At 35.0% G+C, this 18,870-nt stretch overlaps 1 protein-coding gene across 8 annotated transcripts in view; it reads left to right on the forward strand.

Annotated features, from left to right (window-relative positions):
- Positions 1-18,761, forward strand: part of LOC105225351 (rho GTPase-activating protein conundrum) — a 38,276-nt gene extending 19,515 nt beyond the window's left edge. For 3 of the 8 annotated variants that reach the window (XM_029549807.2, XM_049452872.1, XM_049452876.1), the window contains 9 exons: positions 12,353-12,689; positions 12,747-12,814; positions 15,980-16,150; positions 16,212-16,300; positions 16,423-16,695; positions 16,755-16,989; positions 17,073-17,417; positions 17,477-17,995; positions 18,050-18,761. In XM_029549807.2, the coding sequence (XP_029405667.1) occupies positions 12,536-12,689; positions 12,747-12,814; positions 15,980-16,150; positions 16,212-16,300; positions 16,423-16,695; positions 16,755-16,989; positions 17,073-17,417; positions 17,477-17,995; positions 18,050-18,274 (2,079 nt within the window). In that variant the 5' untranslated portion in view covers positions 12,353-12,535 and the 3' untranslated portion in view covers positions 18,275-18,761. Of the gene's footprint in view, positions 1-634; positions 654-12,352; positions 12,690-12,746; positions 12,815-15,742; positions 15,888-15,979; positions 16,151-16,211; positions 16,301-16,422; positions 16,696-16,754; positions 16,990-17,072; positions 17,418-17,476; positions 17,996-18,049 lie in introns of those variants that run through there. The other 5 variants (XM_049452877.1, XM_049452873.1, XM_049452875.1 and 2 more) reach the window with 4 other exon arrangements.
- Positions 18,762-18,870: the final 109 nt, after the last annotated feature.

Here is an 18,870-nt window from a genome sequence, read left to right on the forward strand (position 1 = left end):
GAAGACTAATTATTAATACGCGTTTTAACACACTGTGTGTGATCTTAAGCCCGGGTTTCCAATTTGAAAAATACTCCATAATTATATGATATTTTTGGACCCACATTTACAGATTCTGCCACTAAACTATATGAAAGCATTAGCTTTATATGAAAAGCTGGGGCATTTCATTTGCGTGTAATTAGGTTAATTTGAAATTTATGACTCGACCTATTTGTATCATTTAATGGCAGCAATATGTAAAAATTAATATATGCAACTCTAAAGAAATTTGCACTTAATTAAGATGCAGAAGAAAAAGCTGAAGTCAAGTTTTCATACATAGTTATGAGTATACCATAGAAATGTCAACAAATTCAATATTTATTTTACATCGCATATACATATATCTTTGTCCTTAACGGGACTTAGCCGCCTAAATAATAGTAAAATTCACTAAGCTTGAGCTTTCGTATATGACAATAGTGTTGAAATTTCTTATTCACAATTTTAAACGGAAAAACGAAACAAAGATATTCTTCAAGTGAAAGAAAGAAGCATTCACCTTCAAACTGACAATGAGTGAATAATGGCTCACAGTTAAGTTTAAATAATTTTCGGCGACGGAATGAATACTTTCGCGTCAAAGCGTTGGAAGAGTAAGTATCGCTTGGGTGAGTCTAAATTCATTATCTTTGTGTGAAATGTTGTAAGCCACTACAATGGTTCTCCTTTATATATTATTTTACGGCTCTAGAACATACTTACATATATGTACATATGTAATAGTCAATGTTAAATCTCAGAATGCAATGCAAAAAAGTGTAGGAGTGGAATATTGGGCACATTTAAATGGGCTAGGAATCGCATTCGCGCTACCATAATACCAGCGCTCGTGAAATTGAAGAATTAATCATAGAAAATGCATAATATCACTTCCGGTGCCGAATTTATAGTAGCAGGTTGGATAAAGAAAGTGTTTAGGTGTGCCTAATTTGGCAAGACTCTTAAATACAACGATCGATAACTGACCACATTGCGTGGCTAGGTTAGCTTATGTCTGGACATTTTTGGGCAGGTTAAAGTTTAACCGCTCTTAAGTTGAGCAATAATACTCAAAACCTCCCAAATCTTTCATAAGAAACATGGGTGAGAGGAATAACAAAGTTATCAAATCTAAGACGGTATCTCTTTTAATCGTTCTAAGCGCTTTCCATCTAATAATACCCTACGATTACCCTCCTCCCGTCCAACCGACGCGAGGGGCGCAATCCGCGAACGAGCGGAATTAGCCGAGTCATAAAAGGCAAGAGAGTTTTAAGCGTTGCGATCTTAAGCTGCTCAGCTACAGAAACAATATTTTCAACAGCCAAAATTCAGAATTAAATTAAAGTTTATAATATTTAAATGTTACTTGTTAAGAGTGGATAAAATAATTTTTTTAATGGTAAAGAGTGAGTCTGTTAGATCAAATGTGCTGGAATGAGAATTGAAATCATGACATATACGGCGGAATGGTTCGTTTAACTCAAAATTTGTTCTAGAAAATTTTAAAAGTAAGGGTCTAAACTGCCTGGTAGAGCGAGCGGGAACGTTAAAATTAATATCAGATAACAGAGATGGGCTACAGACTGACCCATTTATGAGTTTTACAAGAAATATTATACCAAGCATCTCCCTACGACTAGCGAGTGTTGGGAGATTTATAAGTTTTAAACGGTTAGTGTAAGGGAGAAGATTTAAACTGGAATCCCAATGCAAATGAGTTAAGGCAAAAAGTAAAAATTGTTTTTGAACGGACTCTAACTTATCCGAATGGACTTAGTAACTAGGGTTCCAAACCACAGATGCATACTCTAATATAGGCCTCACCAGAGATGTAAAAAGAATTTTTGTGGTAAGCGGATTCTTTAGACCAACGTTTAACATAACTAAGAACGCCTTTAGCTTTAAAAACCGTGGAAGCTGCGTGAAGATTAAAATTGAGTTTGGGGTCCATAGTTACTCCCAGATCAACGAGACTGCTTACGTGCTCCAACCTAAAGTTTTGTATTGCGTATAAAGTAGGGTCTACAGATCTACGTGAAAAGCACATCGTTTTACATTTTTTAAGGTTCAATGGCATGTAATTTCTATCACACCAAGAAACTAGGTTGTTTAAGTCTGTTTGCAACTGACATCTTTCGCTGTTTGAAGTATACGTTTTAAAAAGTTTTACATCGTCAGCATATAATAAAACTTTTGAAAACTTAACAACAGTTGATATGTCATTAATAAATAACAAGAACAGAATTGGAACAAGATGGCTACCTTGAGGAACGCCTGAAGGAACATTGATTATGTCAGAAAAAGTATCGTTAAATATGACTTGTTGACTTCTATTACTAAGATAAGAAGCAACCCATTTTATAAATATTGGTTGAAAACCAAGAAGATCAAGTTTATTCAGAAGAATTGAATGGGATACTTTATCAAAAGCTTTACTAAAATCTGTGTATATAACATCAGTATTCTTATTCTCCCTAAAGCCCGTTGATACATGTGATACAAATTCAAGCAAATTAGTTATTGTAGATTTCCCTTTAAAAAAACCGTGCTGAGAACAAGAAATTAGTGGAGAGATCTGGAAGGTTATGTCATCTGTTATAATTGCTTCAAAAAGTTTAGGTAGTGCAGACAACTTTGCTATTCCCTTATAGTTTTCAATAGATGACCTAAATCCACTCTTATGTAGAGGAATTATAAATGACTTTTTTCATATGGATGGAAATAAGCCTTGCATAAGTGATGCGTTAAATAGTTTTGTTATCATATCTGGGCCATAATTGTATGATTGTTCTAACATATTTAACTGATATAAGACGTCTGCTTCGGAAATGGTAGGTGCATTAATGACAGAAATCGGACATAACTTGTGCTGATGCGGAACATTTTTTGGAGATTTTGGAGAGTAGTTGGATTTGAAGAATTCAGCGAACATATTAGAAATGGTATGATTGTCACTAGACATACTAGACTTGTATTTCATAGCGGATGGAAAATTAGAAATCCTGCGTTTGCAATTTGAATGCGTTCTGTACCATATAATTGTGAAAGAATGGTTTCAGGGTGCATATATTCACCGATCAAATTTGACTCCGAATAAAACTTTCACGTATTTTAATACAAAATAGGCTCTCGAACCAACACAAGGATGCCAATGAATAATCCAATTTAGCATACACTTGTTTAAGCCTCTGCTGAGCTGTCGGTTATGGTTCATTTTATGAGCGCCATTGGCTAGGTAGGCAGGGTCCCAATCTATGTCTCCAATCATCTTGAGTCTAGCACCGACACACTTCATACCCAAGCATTAACCAAAATCTGTTGAGTCGATGCATTAGAGATCTTGAGATCCTCTGACCGTCTATCTGATGCCAACAGTATAATTTGCAAGCAAGTTGTCAGCAACTTTTTCAATGTTATATTTTTGGATGAAGGCGGATGAACGACTCGAATGGGGTAGGTTTTTGATGAATTTACACTGAATGCATCCTAGGAAAAATCTTTCTTCGACTCAGTTTGCGCGCAGTTTAAATCAAGCAGTTCGGGTTAAATTTGATCAGATGCTCGCCATGTAAATGCGAATTTGTTGGTAGTTTAATATTATTTCTTTATCCTCCGGTTAATATCGATTTACAAAAGTTGGCGTTCTGCATATATCGATCCATCCATACACACACACGTATATCGGTGTTGCGGTATATAAGTATATATACATACATACATATGTATATATGTACATATATACAAGTATAACTTTTAGAAAGTTCTACTTATCCAAAAATCTGTTTTCATTCAATTGGATGACTTGTTAAAATTGAACAACTACATGAAATGAAAATCGGTTTTTAAAGCGATTTGGGTTTATTGCTCATATTTGTATACATACATATGTATGTATGTATTATAAATGTGAAGGCATGTAGAATATGCCATGCACTTATCAAAGCACGTTGCTTAAGTATAAGATAATGGAAGCTTCAATCTTCTTGCTCTGGCCGTCTTGTCTGGAATGCCGACACATATATCATGGAATACAAACATACGTACATACTTATTAACCTCCATAAAGCTCCCCGCCCGTGTCTTCCTATACTTATTTTAACAAATTCGAGAATGTCCATGTGATTAAATGTATACATACATATGTATCTACAAAACTTTGGGGTCACTAAAATTTCACTTGATTAAATTTATTTGTAATTTCATAATCGGTTAACATGAAAGCGGCATTAGCATATGTAGCGCCCTGAAATGAAATGAATAATGTACAGCTACGAAAACATGCCAGCAGAGTGAATATAATGGTAAAACAACTGGAAAATATTTAAAACAGTAGAAAGGTAAAAAGCGGATAAAATAGCGTCTACAAACACGTTCACAAATATACATCTATACACATACATACATATGTGTATTAATTTCTTGTGCGTAAGCGTATGAGCTGGTATTTTGCCATAAACACCGAATATCTACCCGAATATGTTCGGGTATGTATTTGTACTCATTGGTTCATTAACAAAATCCGTAGACACTAACATACTTTGCATACACGCACACACATACCCAAGTGCGTATGTATGCAGACAGGTGTGTAGATGTGAAATGTCGAACCTATTGATCAAGGCAATGTTCGGAGTGTTCGATAAAGACCGAGCATATGCATATCACTGTGGCAGTTAGCTTGGCCAAAACTTAAGTAGCCAACTAGGCGAGTCGGTGTGAGCATGTACACATGCATATGTGTGTGTGCCTATCTGCCTGGCTGGCAGGTCGATTGGCCTCAACTTGCCAAGTGCACGCGTGTGGCTTGGCGTTTTCGTTTGTGGGTAATTAAGTCAACGCTCATGTGGCGCTGTCGTATGACAAACTGATCCGCGTCGTGAGATTTTTCTCAACATTTTAATGCATTCTTGCATCACATATGATTTCAACTTTCAAAAATATTCCGTGTAATTTGGTATTGTATATACATATGTGTATTAGGGTGGGCCAGGAATAACAGTTTAAAATGTGTCCTTAGATATCGTTAAAACATCGTCTGAAAGGTCGAAAAAATTCTTGTTAAACTTGAACTGTTAATAGTAACATTAACACGTGGAGCGTTATGATTTCTGATTTTCCATATACATACATATGTACATATGTATATATGTAAATAACTCAGGAACATTTTCTTATTTGTTTGGATGTTTAAAACATTTCAATAAATAATTGTATGGTGAAAAGGGAAACTTCTTTATATTACATATTTTCATATTGCTATTTAACAAAAGAACAAGTAGACACAGTGTTATATACATACATATTTACATAACGGATGTTAAATAATATTAACCTTTAACTTTCCCATATCCATGCTTTTCTTTGGTTTTTGCGACTAACTGTGCGTAACTTGGCGTATTTAGCCTTGATAAGCTTTTGGGCCCGGGAGTATTGGCCGATTGCGGTCGTCCTCCAAATTTTATTAGTAACTACTTATTTTTGATGAAACACGTTGTAATACGGAAATTTGCTAATGCAGTTCAATTATAACTATTAAACCAATGAAGTTCCATCAATCCGTAAAATCGAAAATTTAAATATTTCCTAACTCTCCACTAATATCATTTTTTAAAATAAAAGATTTCTAAGATTGAACTAGCATTTGTACGTATGGGTATGGGTAGCATACTATAAATGCCGTTAAATTCTGATATATGGGCTTCGCGGGAGCTAGCAAAGTTAACAAGCAGCAATTGTGTGGCTGCGAGGAAAGAGGTCCACTGATCTTTTTGCTTTTAGCATTGTCCACCTTCGGTCAGACTCTGGTTCAACAATTTTTTGATATCCCGAAAGTAACTCACGGGTAATAGAATATCTCATCTCTCTTTCAAATGTAAATATTGGAATGTATGAAATCTATCAGTTCCGGCTATTGAATAAAACATTAAAATGCGGCAGCTAAATTACAAATTTATCAGCGATTTATTTACACATACATACAGACAGGCGATATATATCCACTCAGCTCATCCGTTATACAATTTCTGTATTCATGGACCCTTTTCTTCTCACTCTCATTCGCATACCTAAAATCAAGAGTCCAAAGCTATTAAAGCATTTTATATTCTTACAAGAATAAAGGCTAGTCTTCGCTGTTCGAAACACACTCATCTCTTAAGTATACGTAATAATGCGTAAAATAATCTGGAAATTTTATTTAACATACCACATTGTCCCCTAAAATATTTTCCACTTATGCGGTCATCGCGACATTTCGATTATTCATTGTGCCGCAAGTCGAACCAGTAAAAGTAGCTGGGTGGCAAAGGCAACCGAGCACAAGCACACCTCCCTATATCACATTGAAGACCCAAGTACAAGTATGCGTGTGTGTGAATATTGAGGCATGTATTCGAAGTATTCCGGCGCATTAAGATAGTTGAGATTTACTTTTATTGACTTTTCTGAGGGCTTCGGCGCCAATAAGGCAATAAAAACAAATATAAAATGTAAAAGCTTACTTTCAAAAGATTCTAAGACATTTTTTTTTGCGATAACCAGAGGCTAAAAAAGTCTTTTGCCTTTGTTTTTGTTGTTAACATTGTTGGCTTCATTTTGTTTGCATTTGAATGGGTGAATACTGATGCATTTTTAGTTGGCAACAAAGCGAAATCGATGAAAGAATTTGAGAACCCCCATAACACGAGAAATAATGATAATAATGATGATTAGAGTATCGCAAAGAACAGTAGAGTATTGAAATGAGCTAGCCTGCAAATAGAACCTTATATGCCATATTATAGACGTGGAAGAGCATAAGACATATTGATAAAAAATTATGATTCGGAACACTTTATTTTCCAGTGTTCTTAAAAATCATTTAAAATGTTCTCTTAAAAATACTTATGTATGTACTTGTGAATGGAGGCAAATGGAGAATTTCAATTCTTATTCGGCCACTTCACCATAAAGACAAAATTTTTATTAGGGAACGTAATTATAACGATGAGTGCGCGTCAAATGAAAGCAAAATTTTAGTTTTGATTAATTTCTTTCAAGGTAAAACTGTAGTACACATTCAATAAATTTGAAAAAATGCGGAAAACTGAAGAAACTGTAGAAGATAGGAAGAGGGGTGAAACGTATCAAAAATTATCTGAAAAATATTCCATTTCGATCAGAGAGGTAAAACAGATTTTTGAAACTTCAAGAAAAGGAAGTCATGCAAGACTCAATACGTAACGGTCCAAAGCCCAAAATTTATATACACGCTGAGCGACTTTTATAAGTTGCTGAATACCCTGAAATTTCATCGAGGGAGTTGATCGAAAGTTTTGGGGTGGATGTTTCCTTTAGTACAATGCAAAGGAAATTACGAATATTTGGTTTGAAAAACTATGCAAAAAAACTGCTTATGATTTCCATTGCGAATAGGAAAAAACACTAGAGTTTGCAAAACATTATCTAACTTTTGGGATAAAGTTATTTGGTCCGGTGAATCCGAATTCGATGTAAGGAGTTCAAAAAGCACGTAAGCGTGTGTGTTGTGTAAACCTTTTGATCGCTTAAAACCACAATGCATATAATCATCAGTGAAGCATGAAGGAAGTTCTCTCATAGTTTGGTGCAGGTAGTTTAATTAAAATCGACGGATGAATAATGGGTGCTTCATATGTTGACCTTAGCGAAAGTGAACTGACAAATAGTGCGGAAAAATGAATTTGGAGTCGTTTGTCTTCCAGTTAGTAATACAAATCTCGCCTGGCTACTCGCTTTTTTTTTTAGAAAAACTGAACTTGCCGGCTTAGTTACTGGATCTTAATACAATTGAGTATTTGTGGTCAATTTTTGATTCCAAAATACCAAACAGCGGCCAAAAAATTGCCATCATTTTTCTTAGAGATGAAGCGTCTAGGGACAATATTCCAATGAAAATTTTAAAAAATTTGGTTCGAGTAATGCCAACACATCTTCGTGCAGTAAATCAGAACAAGGATGGAATACTAATTACTTAACTTACTTTTAAACCAAACTTTTTTTTTTTTCAAAGTTTATATGTACATACTTTCATTTGACCACATTTCTATCTTTCTATCCCTAGAAAAAGATACTTGTTATATATTTACATATGTACATATATAAGTATGTAAGTATAATATATTAATTTATAATATTTAAAATCTGCATTGAAACTTCCATTTGATGCCTACATACATAAGTATACATATGTATACATACATATTATGCTATATATTATGTACCATATATGTGTGTACATTTGTACATATGTATGTAATGCTCTTGTACAAATGTATTGCGAACAAGCAATTCAACATTCGACAACGGCGAACAATGCAGCGCACCGCAATTCATGCAATCTGTCCAAGTACATACTTACATACATATGTATGTACATATATGCATGTAAGTACGTACAGCAAGCATGTAACATAATTTCGTAACCTTTTATTTACCCATAAAATAAATATTTTAATTGATTTTTTAAATTAAATCTGATTACTCAGTAAAAAAGTGACAATTGCATAGAGCGAAGCATATGATCTGAAATTAGCGCCACATTAAAATCAAAATCGAAACAAATTGCAGCTTTTGGGATTTTTTCCTTTTTTTATTTGAGCTACCACATCTTTGCCTTGGCTAATTTTGAAAGTTTTACGAATGCGATGAGGTTTCCATGGCCAAATCAACAAAGTTTGTTGTAATAGTTACATTTGTGTTATAATTCATCAATGTTCGTTTAATTATTTCGACAACATTTATTGCTTGCTTTAGCTAGCAAACGTGTTTACATAAATATTCATACATACATACATACATACACAATTCATATGCACATTTATCTCTGCATAACTGGACATACTATGACCCAACAATGCCTATGCCATGCATTTTATCCATTCTCAATGCGAACAACTTATAAAATGGCTATTACTTAGGATAAAATTGTTCAATGAATAGATTTCCTATCGGAATTTCATACAGGACTTTTCAGTATACATATGTATATAATATATACCTACACAAATACTCCGTATAATTGTATCTGTTATGTATGTATGTAAAGGGTGATTTTTTAAGAGCTTGATAACTTTTTTTTAAAAAAAAACGCATAAAATTTGCAAAATCTCATCGGTTCTTTATTTGAAACGTTAGATTGGTTCATGACATTTACTTTTTGAAGATAATTTCATTTAAATGTTGACCGCGGCTGCGTCTTAGGTGGTCCATTCGGAAAGTCCAATTTTGGGCAACTTTTTCGAGCATTTTGGCCGGAATAGCCCGAATTTCTTCGGAAATGTTGTCTTCCAAAGCTGGAATAGTTGCTGGCTTATTTCTGTAGACTTTAGACTTGACGTAGCCCCACAAAAATAGTCTAAAGGCGTTAAATCGCATGATCTTGGTGGCCAACTTACGGGTCCATTTCTTGAGATGAATTGTTGTCCGAAGTTTTCCCTCAAAATGGCCATAGAATCGCGAGCTGTGTGGCATGTAGCGCCATCTTGTTGAAACCACATGTCAACCAAGTTCAGTTCTTCCATTTTTGGCAACAAAAAGTTGTTAGCATCGAACGATAGCGATCGCCATTCACCGTAACGTTGCGTCCAACAGTATCTTTGAAAAAATACGGTCCAATGATTCCACCAGCGTACAAACCACACCAAACAGTGCATTTTTCGGGATGCATGGGCAGTTCTTGAACGGCTTCTGGTTGCTCTTCACCCCAAATGCGGCAATTTTGCTTATTTACGTAGCCATTCAACCAGAAATGAGCCTCATCGCTGAACAAAACACGCGCGCGAAACACATTTCGAACCGAACACTGATTTTGGTAATAAAATTCAATGATTTGCAAGCGTTGCTCGTTAGTAAGTCTATTCATGATGAAATGTCAAAGCATACTGAGCATCTTTCTCTTTGACACCATGTCTGAAATCCCACGTGATCTGTCAAATACTAATGCATGAAAATCCTAACCTCAAAAAAATCACCCGTTATGTATATATATATTCTTAGTATAGGAGAACGCTAATTAACCATTACGACGGTGCAATTGCGCATTAGTACGCGTCCACTACGTCGGTACATGCATATGTACATTAGAGCGGGTCGATTTTTTTCTATAAAATCGTGTATGCGAAAAATTTGCAACGGATTATTCTGACCAACTTCGCCTAAGAGAACATGGTTCTAAAACCGGTTTTAGGCCTATTTTTGGATAAAATTTCATCCGGATATCTCAGAAACTGACGAACATTTTTTTGATAATTTTTATGATCCCTAAACCACTTCGCCTTAAACATCGCTGCCTCAAAACCGGTTTTAGACTCATAGTATCTTAGGCAAAGTTCAGAATGATCCGTAGAACATATCCACCAAACGCGGTTTTTCAGGTTTGTAAATCAACCCGTTATAATTCCTTATACATATGTATGTATGTAGTATAGTCACTTCATAATTTACTAATTTTGTGTCTATACACATATATGTATGTATATGTACATGTGTATATATTTTTTTTTGTCGGAGGGGGAATCTTCTAAAGATACTGCCAGGGTGAGGCTGGTAGCATGCACGATTCATATTGCTCGCTAGAGTACACCTCTTTCGGGACCACGCCCAGACATTGTTAAATCACTATGCTGGACTTGCGAAACAGTATGCCTACGTACTAAACCCTTAACTCCGGCTGCTGTAGCTTGTATTCGGACCTGCGGGACCGCCGTTAGGCACTACTTCGCAGGACCAAGCTGGGCGATAAATGCCTCTTCACGACCTACCTCCAGAGTTATTCATACGGTCTTATGCTTCTGCGCTGCCTTTCTTTCGTTCTGAGTTCTCGGAGCGCTATTGCAGTCCACTCTTTCATTTTAACCCACACCAGCTGTGATCGCAGCATGTGACTAACTATGTACATATGTTGTCGGGCGTCATCCTTTCATTTGTTAATTTCTTAATGGCCTCTCTCTCCACTGCATACCTCGTGCAGGAGAAAAATTTGTGCTCTGCGTTTTCTGAAAGATCAGTCTGTTTCGTCATCATGGCCAAATCTGTGTAGGTATTCCCTGAAACAGCCATGGCCCGATAAGAACTGCGTTAAGTAGAAATCTGTCTATATGTCCATGTCCATGTCTATATGTCCATCTTCCTTTGTCTGCAGCATCCCATTGCTTTTGCCACTCCTCGAGACTTGTCTTCCTCTCCTTGTTGCGCTCGTCGGCCGTTAGGCGCCTATGTATGGCTTTTGTTTTTTGAGTTAAGTAGACTCAGAGGCCATTATATCCGGTGGCATAAGACCAGATATGATAGCACTCGCCTCGTGCGACACCGGTCTAAACGCACAGGCAACTCTAAGGGCGCATAACCTGGACACAGATTTGGCCATATTGACACAGGTTTTTTGACGAAGGGCTGTCCCCCATATCGGAGCTGCGTACATAAGCATTGATTGACTAACTTTAGCCAGCAGAGCTCTCCTACTTTGACTTGGGCCACCAATGTTTGCCATGATTCTCGACAGGACGGCAGTCACTTTAGCTGCCTTACCACAGGCCTTTTAAATGTGCGCCTTGATATACATATACATATGTACATATGTATGTATGAATATGTATGTATGTACATACGTAAATCAGTGTTTGAAAAGTCTGTCACCCTAGTGTAAAGTTAAGTCACCAAGAAAAACATTTTAGGTTAGAAGTACTATCTTTCGACTAGTCCTAAAAAGACAGATTAACACTAAACACAAATTCAAATAATAAAACGATTTTGTAATGAGTTATTTATAATTATTATTAATTAGTTGTAATAATAATTTTGAGTCGCACTTATAAATATATGTATGTATGTACACACAGTCATACGAGTACATATGTATATGGGTACATACATACATATGTATGCATGTAAGATATTTCTAGCCGCAAACGGAAATGTAACCTATAGACACACTTTGCGCTCCACAAAGATTTTTTTCGTCGAGTAGCTTTAGTTGACAGCAAATGTGCATAATTGAAAGCATACATACGCATGCAACATGTTGGTTTCCGATTGGTATTGAAAAAGTATTACTGTTGTTGTTGTGGCATACGTTCATAACTACATATGTATGTATGTATGTATAACTTTGCATTATTAAAAATGTTCAGCATTTAAACGCTATTATATCAGAAACACCTTGCTGCACTTGTTTATATGCATATAGTACATATGTATAAATGTATTTACTAAATAGTTACATATGTATATAGTATGTACATATACTTATAGTGCTTAAAACATTGTTTGATTGTTTTGATTAAATGAAGATTTTACTCTTTTCTTTTAGCAGCAGCTTACTCATTCGTCAAACGGCAGCCAAATCGAACACAGCATTGTCAATATGGAGTAGACTGTACGTGTCTTGCACTGTAAATAGAAATAAAAAGGCACAGGAATATTGATAGGCCTAACACTGTGCAATAATTTTCTAAACTTCTTATTTCTTCGCTAAAGTGATCAAAGCAACAATATGCCATATTTTCCAAATATAAATAAAAGTCAACATGTTAAAATGACAAGTAGCAACACATCTTTAGACAACACATCAGATCAAGATTACAGCGAATTTCTTAATGAGTATCAGACGAATTCGCCACATAATGAACCTGAGGCGCATTACGAAGGTGAGTTATGTTTTTTAAACTTAATACAAAAATTAATTAATTTACTATTATTTATAGAGGGTGAATTGGAAGCTGAATGGCTGGTAGCCGCTGGTTTTCCACAGCTCATTAAACCATTTGAGCAGGTAAAAACTCCATTTAAATAAATTCTCCAAATAAGTTAATTTGCATTGAAAATGTAAAAAAAAACAAGAACACTTCAACAATATGTGTATACATATATAAAATATTACATATAACGTTGTTTGTCCACGATGGACTCCTGAAAATTTAGCACCTTGTGTTCAGTTCGAACCAACTTAGAAGATAGACTAGTAAAAACAATTCATAAATAAAAAATACAATGAAAGCTCTATTAAGTGGACAACTCCATTTGTTGATGTTTATTAGGTACAAGCTATTTAGCGGACAACTCTATTAAGTGGACAGAAACACTGGTAACCAGACATTGACATGCAGCCTTAAATTCGATATTTTTTCCAAGAAATTTATTTGTATGAACATATTCAAAATTAAACTTCAAGTACAATCCTTAGGATTCTTATGTCGACAAAAACGTTTTCGTCTTTATTCGTAAATAAAAATTTCACTGTATCGAATAGTTTCTTATGAATAGTAGTGTAAAATGTATACCACAGCAAAGGCTGACCGGATTCACTAGTGTTTATATATAAAAATAGCCCCAGGAAACTTATACGTTTTAAGGCCCGTTTTCTCAATGTCTGGTTAAGCGCTCAACCATAACTTTATCGGCGACATGTTGTTTTTTTTAACAACACCTCGTTAGCAACCATCTGTCAATTAAGTTCTGGTAAACTTTACCGCCAGAAGGAGTCTTGGTTAGGCAGTGTGCCGAACGGTAGAAAATAAAATTTCTCTGGGATGAAAGTGATATATTGATGTTATTCGGGGTGAATCCGAACAGGGCTCCAGAGCCCTGTAAAATTTTGAATAATCATACCTAAATGGAAGTATGCGTAAATTCTAGAAAATCTGTGCGTATGAAGAATTTTTGACTGTAATTGACCGCTGCAGCTTTTATTTAGGGCAGTTAGTATCTAACCAGAACATGAAATAACAGCTCTCAGTTGTAAAATCTATGCGCATAGCCAGAGTTCAGCAGAGACTATTATTTAATTTCTGACTTATATCTTACCGTGCGATTCTGTACTGTGATACAGTCACAAGACTCTAACCGTGCGATTCTGTACTATAACACAGTCTCAAGTCTCTAAATTTGAGATTTTGAATTAGAGACAATTTTTGAGACTTGAGATACAGATATTTCGATAACAAATGTAAAATTTTCTATAACATAATCAAAAACACGATTGCCAACAAAGATAAAAAATATATGTTGATGTTGTTTCATAATATTTACGAAATTTATGTAATTTTTTTTTTATTTTTAAACTTTTCTTGTTTGAGTTGCTTACAAAATATAAAAAAATACAATCGATTAATATCTTTTTAGTTGTGTGACTTGCTAATTATCAGGACACAAATTTGAGACAATATTGTGAGACTAACGCTAAAGACTGTTTAGTGAATGAATTTACCTAACGGGCCGTCTCGACAGGATAAAATCTATGTCTTACTAACTGGTTTTCCCTGCCTATTGCCTGTGGAGACTCCATATTGCTTATTTCTTACAATATATGGCAAACTAATTAGTTTACCATATATTGTAAGCAATAAGCTGTCACTTCAGCAGTTTGACAGCGCAGTTTTCATTCCTATGAAAATTTCGAAGAGAACATATCCCATTTACACATATGCCGACGGCATTTTCATTTCGGTAATATGAAATTTAGAAGAGCGAATATTAAGACGATTGTGTTGTGTTATATTATAAAAATAAAATAAAGTACATTTTCAAAATAACATTTTTCAAAAAAATTAATATTTAGTTTAATATTGTTAATTTACAGAATAATTCTGCAAATTGGGTTAGGAATGAGCAAAGTCTTAAATTTAATAAACTTATATAAGCATAAATCAAAATATCATTTCTCATTTTAAATTTATTATTTTAATTGGTATTTAAAATTTATGCCACAATTATTATATAGTAGTCCAAAAATATGAATTCTTATTTTCCCAGAAATACATTTGTAAACAAAAGGATCGTAATCCTTTTTTTATTTTCCTCATAAAAGATTTAAACAGTTCAAGAGGTCAAAACATGCGCTACATCAGCTACCTACCCGACGGCATTTCGCAATATGATAAGATAAGTTTTTCAAGAGCTCAAAGCATACGCTACATCACCTCGAACCTACCTACCCTACGCCTTTTCGCAAATGATTATGTTATGATAACTAATGCCCACATACAGATTTGGCAATGGCAATTGCAATAGATTTGACAGTTAGTAAGACAGAGATTTTATCCTGTCGAGATGCCCCGTTACACTATGTTCAGACCGACACTTAATCACACGATTTCGGCTGTTAAATGGATTATCCCACTAATCTTAAAAATTTATCAAGATTTCGCCATACAAAAATGACAGTTCCAAATCACTTCATTGAAATGATTTGAAACTGATCCACGCTAAATCTGTCCGTGCGACTCTGATTTTGCGCAATCTACTTGTCAGCACTGGAAAAATACTAGTCAGCACTGGAAAACTGTTACATTATCACAGCTGATTTAGACACTACAAAGGGAAAAAAATGTAAACAAACAGATTTTTTTTAAAGCAATGAATCTAATTTCACCTGAAAATCGGCCAAGCAAATGAAAAAATGCATCCATTCTTTCTATTATATGGAAAATATTAAAAAAAGACGGCTTTTATTTCAAAATACTATATGACAATCTTTTCTTTTGATAAATATTAAGCGATGTGAATTCTTGAATGACAATAACAGCTGTTTTTTGATCTTTCTAACGGCAGTGAGAACACTGTTGGGTTATGAAATGCTTAAATGTAATCTAATCTTTGAAATTTTCGGTCTGAACATAGTATTAGCTTATTACTGCAGGTTTCTTTTTTGTACGGGATTACAACTCTGTTTGCAACTTGCTCAAACATATTTTATCGACTTTCGTTCATACCATCCATATGTCAGTTATGGTCAATTGATTGAATTAAATTTGTTTACGAAATATTGCGTCCAATTTAAAACATTTGTACAGAAATTATTTTATATTGTCTTCTACTATTTTTTGATGGTTGCGGGAAATATTTATGTGAGGAAGCTTATAATTATATAGTAGTATATGTATACGTATTTGGTGAAAAAGTTCCCTAACGCAACGAATGTTTTATATTTAATATATAGGGTCTCGAGTTACGAACTTCAGAATTGGAACCGATATTAGCTTCACTCTCTATGCCTCACGCCGAAGCAATAAAACAACGCGTTCGGGCGCTGAATCACACAGTAAGAGGTCGGACGAAAAATCGCCAAAAACGCAAACCTGATATTAGGGATGTCTTTCGAGATTTTGATGTAAGCAAAATACATGTTACAATTGTATGTTTCTTTGCTAAAATAATAATATAAATTTTAGGAATCCAGCACAGGAACACGATCTCGCAGTGCTACTCCTGACTCCTTAGACTCTATCCACGGAGACGAAGTTTGGGGAAACACATCCATGTAAGTAATTTATATATGAATAAAAAATACATGCCTTGAATGTCGAAATTAATCAAATAAATGAAATACATATTTAAAAAATTTAATTATAAAATGTTGTCATCTTTAATTTCTTTATGCAGACCAAGCTTTGTGAGCATTTTCGATCATGGATCGGTTGCAGACTCAGGAAATGGCCATCAGACATTACAATTGAGCAAAAATCAAAAACAGCGACTCCGTCGAACGCCAAGTGCTCCACTTAAAGGTTCGCAGGACATTTTTCGAGGTTCACACGTTCGCTGTGATATTCCAATGTTTGCTGCAGAGGGCATTGAGTTGTTAGGTTTTTCTCGTATTGGTACCATCCATATCCCACGAAATCGTTCTGGTTCGGATCCATCCTGCTCAGTGGGGTTTGTATATTTCGAAGCTTTCTATTCACCAATTAAAAATCGAAATTTTTCCACTATAGTCATGTACACGGTCAACTTATACAATATTCAAACAGTGATACCAACGCTTCAGGAGAATCGAGTGACGAATGTCTATCTAATACTGCGCGCCTGTCGAGCTCTTCTTCTTCGGAGAGCACTCCGCAAAAAATACACTTGGAGACCCCACCACAAAGTGTACAGAACTCGCCATCTTCTAGGGACGGTATTAGTTTTGAAAATATGTTTCGTGAGACTTCTAGTCAAGATGGAGTGGTAAGTAGTTGAACTAGATAAATGTTATTTAATTTAGGAAAAGCGAATAATTTGATTTTCTCTAATATTTATTTTTTATTTAGGATGTTGTGGATAATAGTGACGCTTCATTGGAGTTTTGTACAGATATAGATACCATTAACGAAACAGATTTGAAACGTCTTCAAGCTGTTTTCTGGTTAGAATTAGCGGCATTATTCGATCGAAATCATGTTTCGCTTGATAAGCGGAAACCATTTAAAAGACGTCGAAAAGAAGAGGGTCACCTCTTTGGCGTTTCTTTAAATGCTCTTATACGGCGTGATCAGCAAATAACAGGTAGAGACTCCACGTTGGTGCCATTGTTTTTAGAAGGTCTTCTAGAAGAACTAAATAAGCGGGGTGCTAAAGAGGAAGGAATTCTGCGCGTTGCCGGGCACAAGCAAAAGGTAACTTTCTTTTCCCGATGAATATTATATGCAATTTGATTAAATAATTTTAAATTTAGACTGAAATACTTTACAATGAGCTAGAGTCGACTTTCTATCAGAAGCCGAAAAAGTTCACGCAACTATTGAGTTCAACTAGTGTACATGATCTAAGTGCCCTACTCAAGCGTTGGCTACGGGAGCTTCCTCAACCACTGCTCACGAATGAACTAATTCAACTTTTCTACCAATGCCATGCTTTGCCACTAGCAGATCAAGCAAAAGCTCTGGCTATTGTCGTTCAGATGCTACCACATGAAAATCGAAACACATTGCGGACTCTGATACGTTTTCTGAACAACATTATTGAACAAAAAGATTACAATAAAATGAATATGCACAATGTTGCAACAATAATTGCACCATCCTTTTTCCCGCCACGTTACATACACCCAACGGACAAAAATAGTATTGAGGAACAAGTGAAAATGGCTGCACAGTGCTGCCGTCTTACCAATATGCTGATAACGCGTGGAGAAGCGTTATTTCAAGTGCCAAATAGTCTAATAGAAGAATCCAAATCAAACAAAACACGACAGGTAGACTCTTGTATTCTGATCTAACTAGCTGTATACTAATTTAGTTTTTATTAGGGTAAACGAATTTTACATAGACGAGTCAAAGCCACAACGTCACTGCTTCATCCAAGTAGTAGTAACACCAGTACTGTTGGGGACATTAGCCACCATCATACCCATTTGCAATCGAATCACCAGTCCAGTAGTCATGTTGTTAACGTGGTGACAGTGGATGGCAATACCACGGTAAAACGTCAACAGTCAATAAACCCAAGTCATGTACATCGTCTAATCATTTGATTCTTATGGTAAAGGAGTATAATAGTTGATCTAGCTGTATTACATCATAAGGGGAATAGTTTAAGTTAAATTACACGAAAAATTTTCAGTTTTTTAATCGGAATAAATGTTGAAAACTAGCTTTAAAGATATGAAAAGAAATCAATTTTTGCCACATTTTACTTTCCACATTTTTAGAAATTATATATTTTAATTATCGGTATTCGACATCGAGATTAAAAATTGTGCAATACAAAGCAAAAATTGTATGTGTATATAAACATTTGAACCTTTTACACAATATATCCATCTGTTTGCATGTAATTCAACATATTGTCACAACTAAAATATTCATCGGCGCATGTTGTGCTGTGAATATTTAAAATTCATAATTTGTGCTCTAATGTATACATATATAAAAGCTATAAATTATACATATGTATATGCAAATATAAATTAATACGAACATACACAGTACGCGTAAAATAAAAAAGGGTAAATATTTAAAGTGCCGTTAATTTTGTTATTGTCTAAATAATTTGTTTGCTTGTGATCCTAGTGTTAGATAGATAGATAGACAGATAGTATTATGAGGTAATGCACCGCGACCTAGGGTC

The sequence above is a fragment of the Bactrocera dorsalis genome, chromosome 3, assembly GCF_023373825.1.
Source record: "Bactrocera dorsalis isolate Fly_Bdor chromosome 3, ASM2337382v1, whole genome shotgun sequence".
NCBI lineage: Eukaryota > Metazoa > Arthropoda > Insecta > Diptera > Tephritidae > Bactrocera > Bactrocera dorsalis.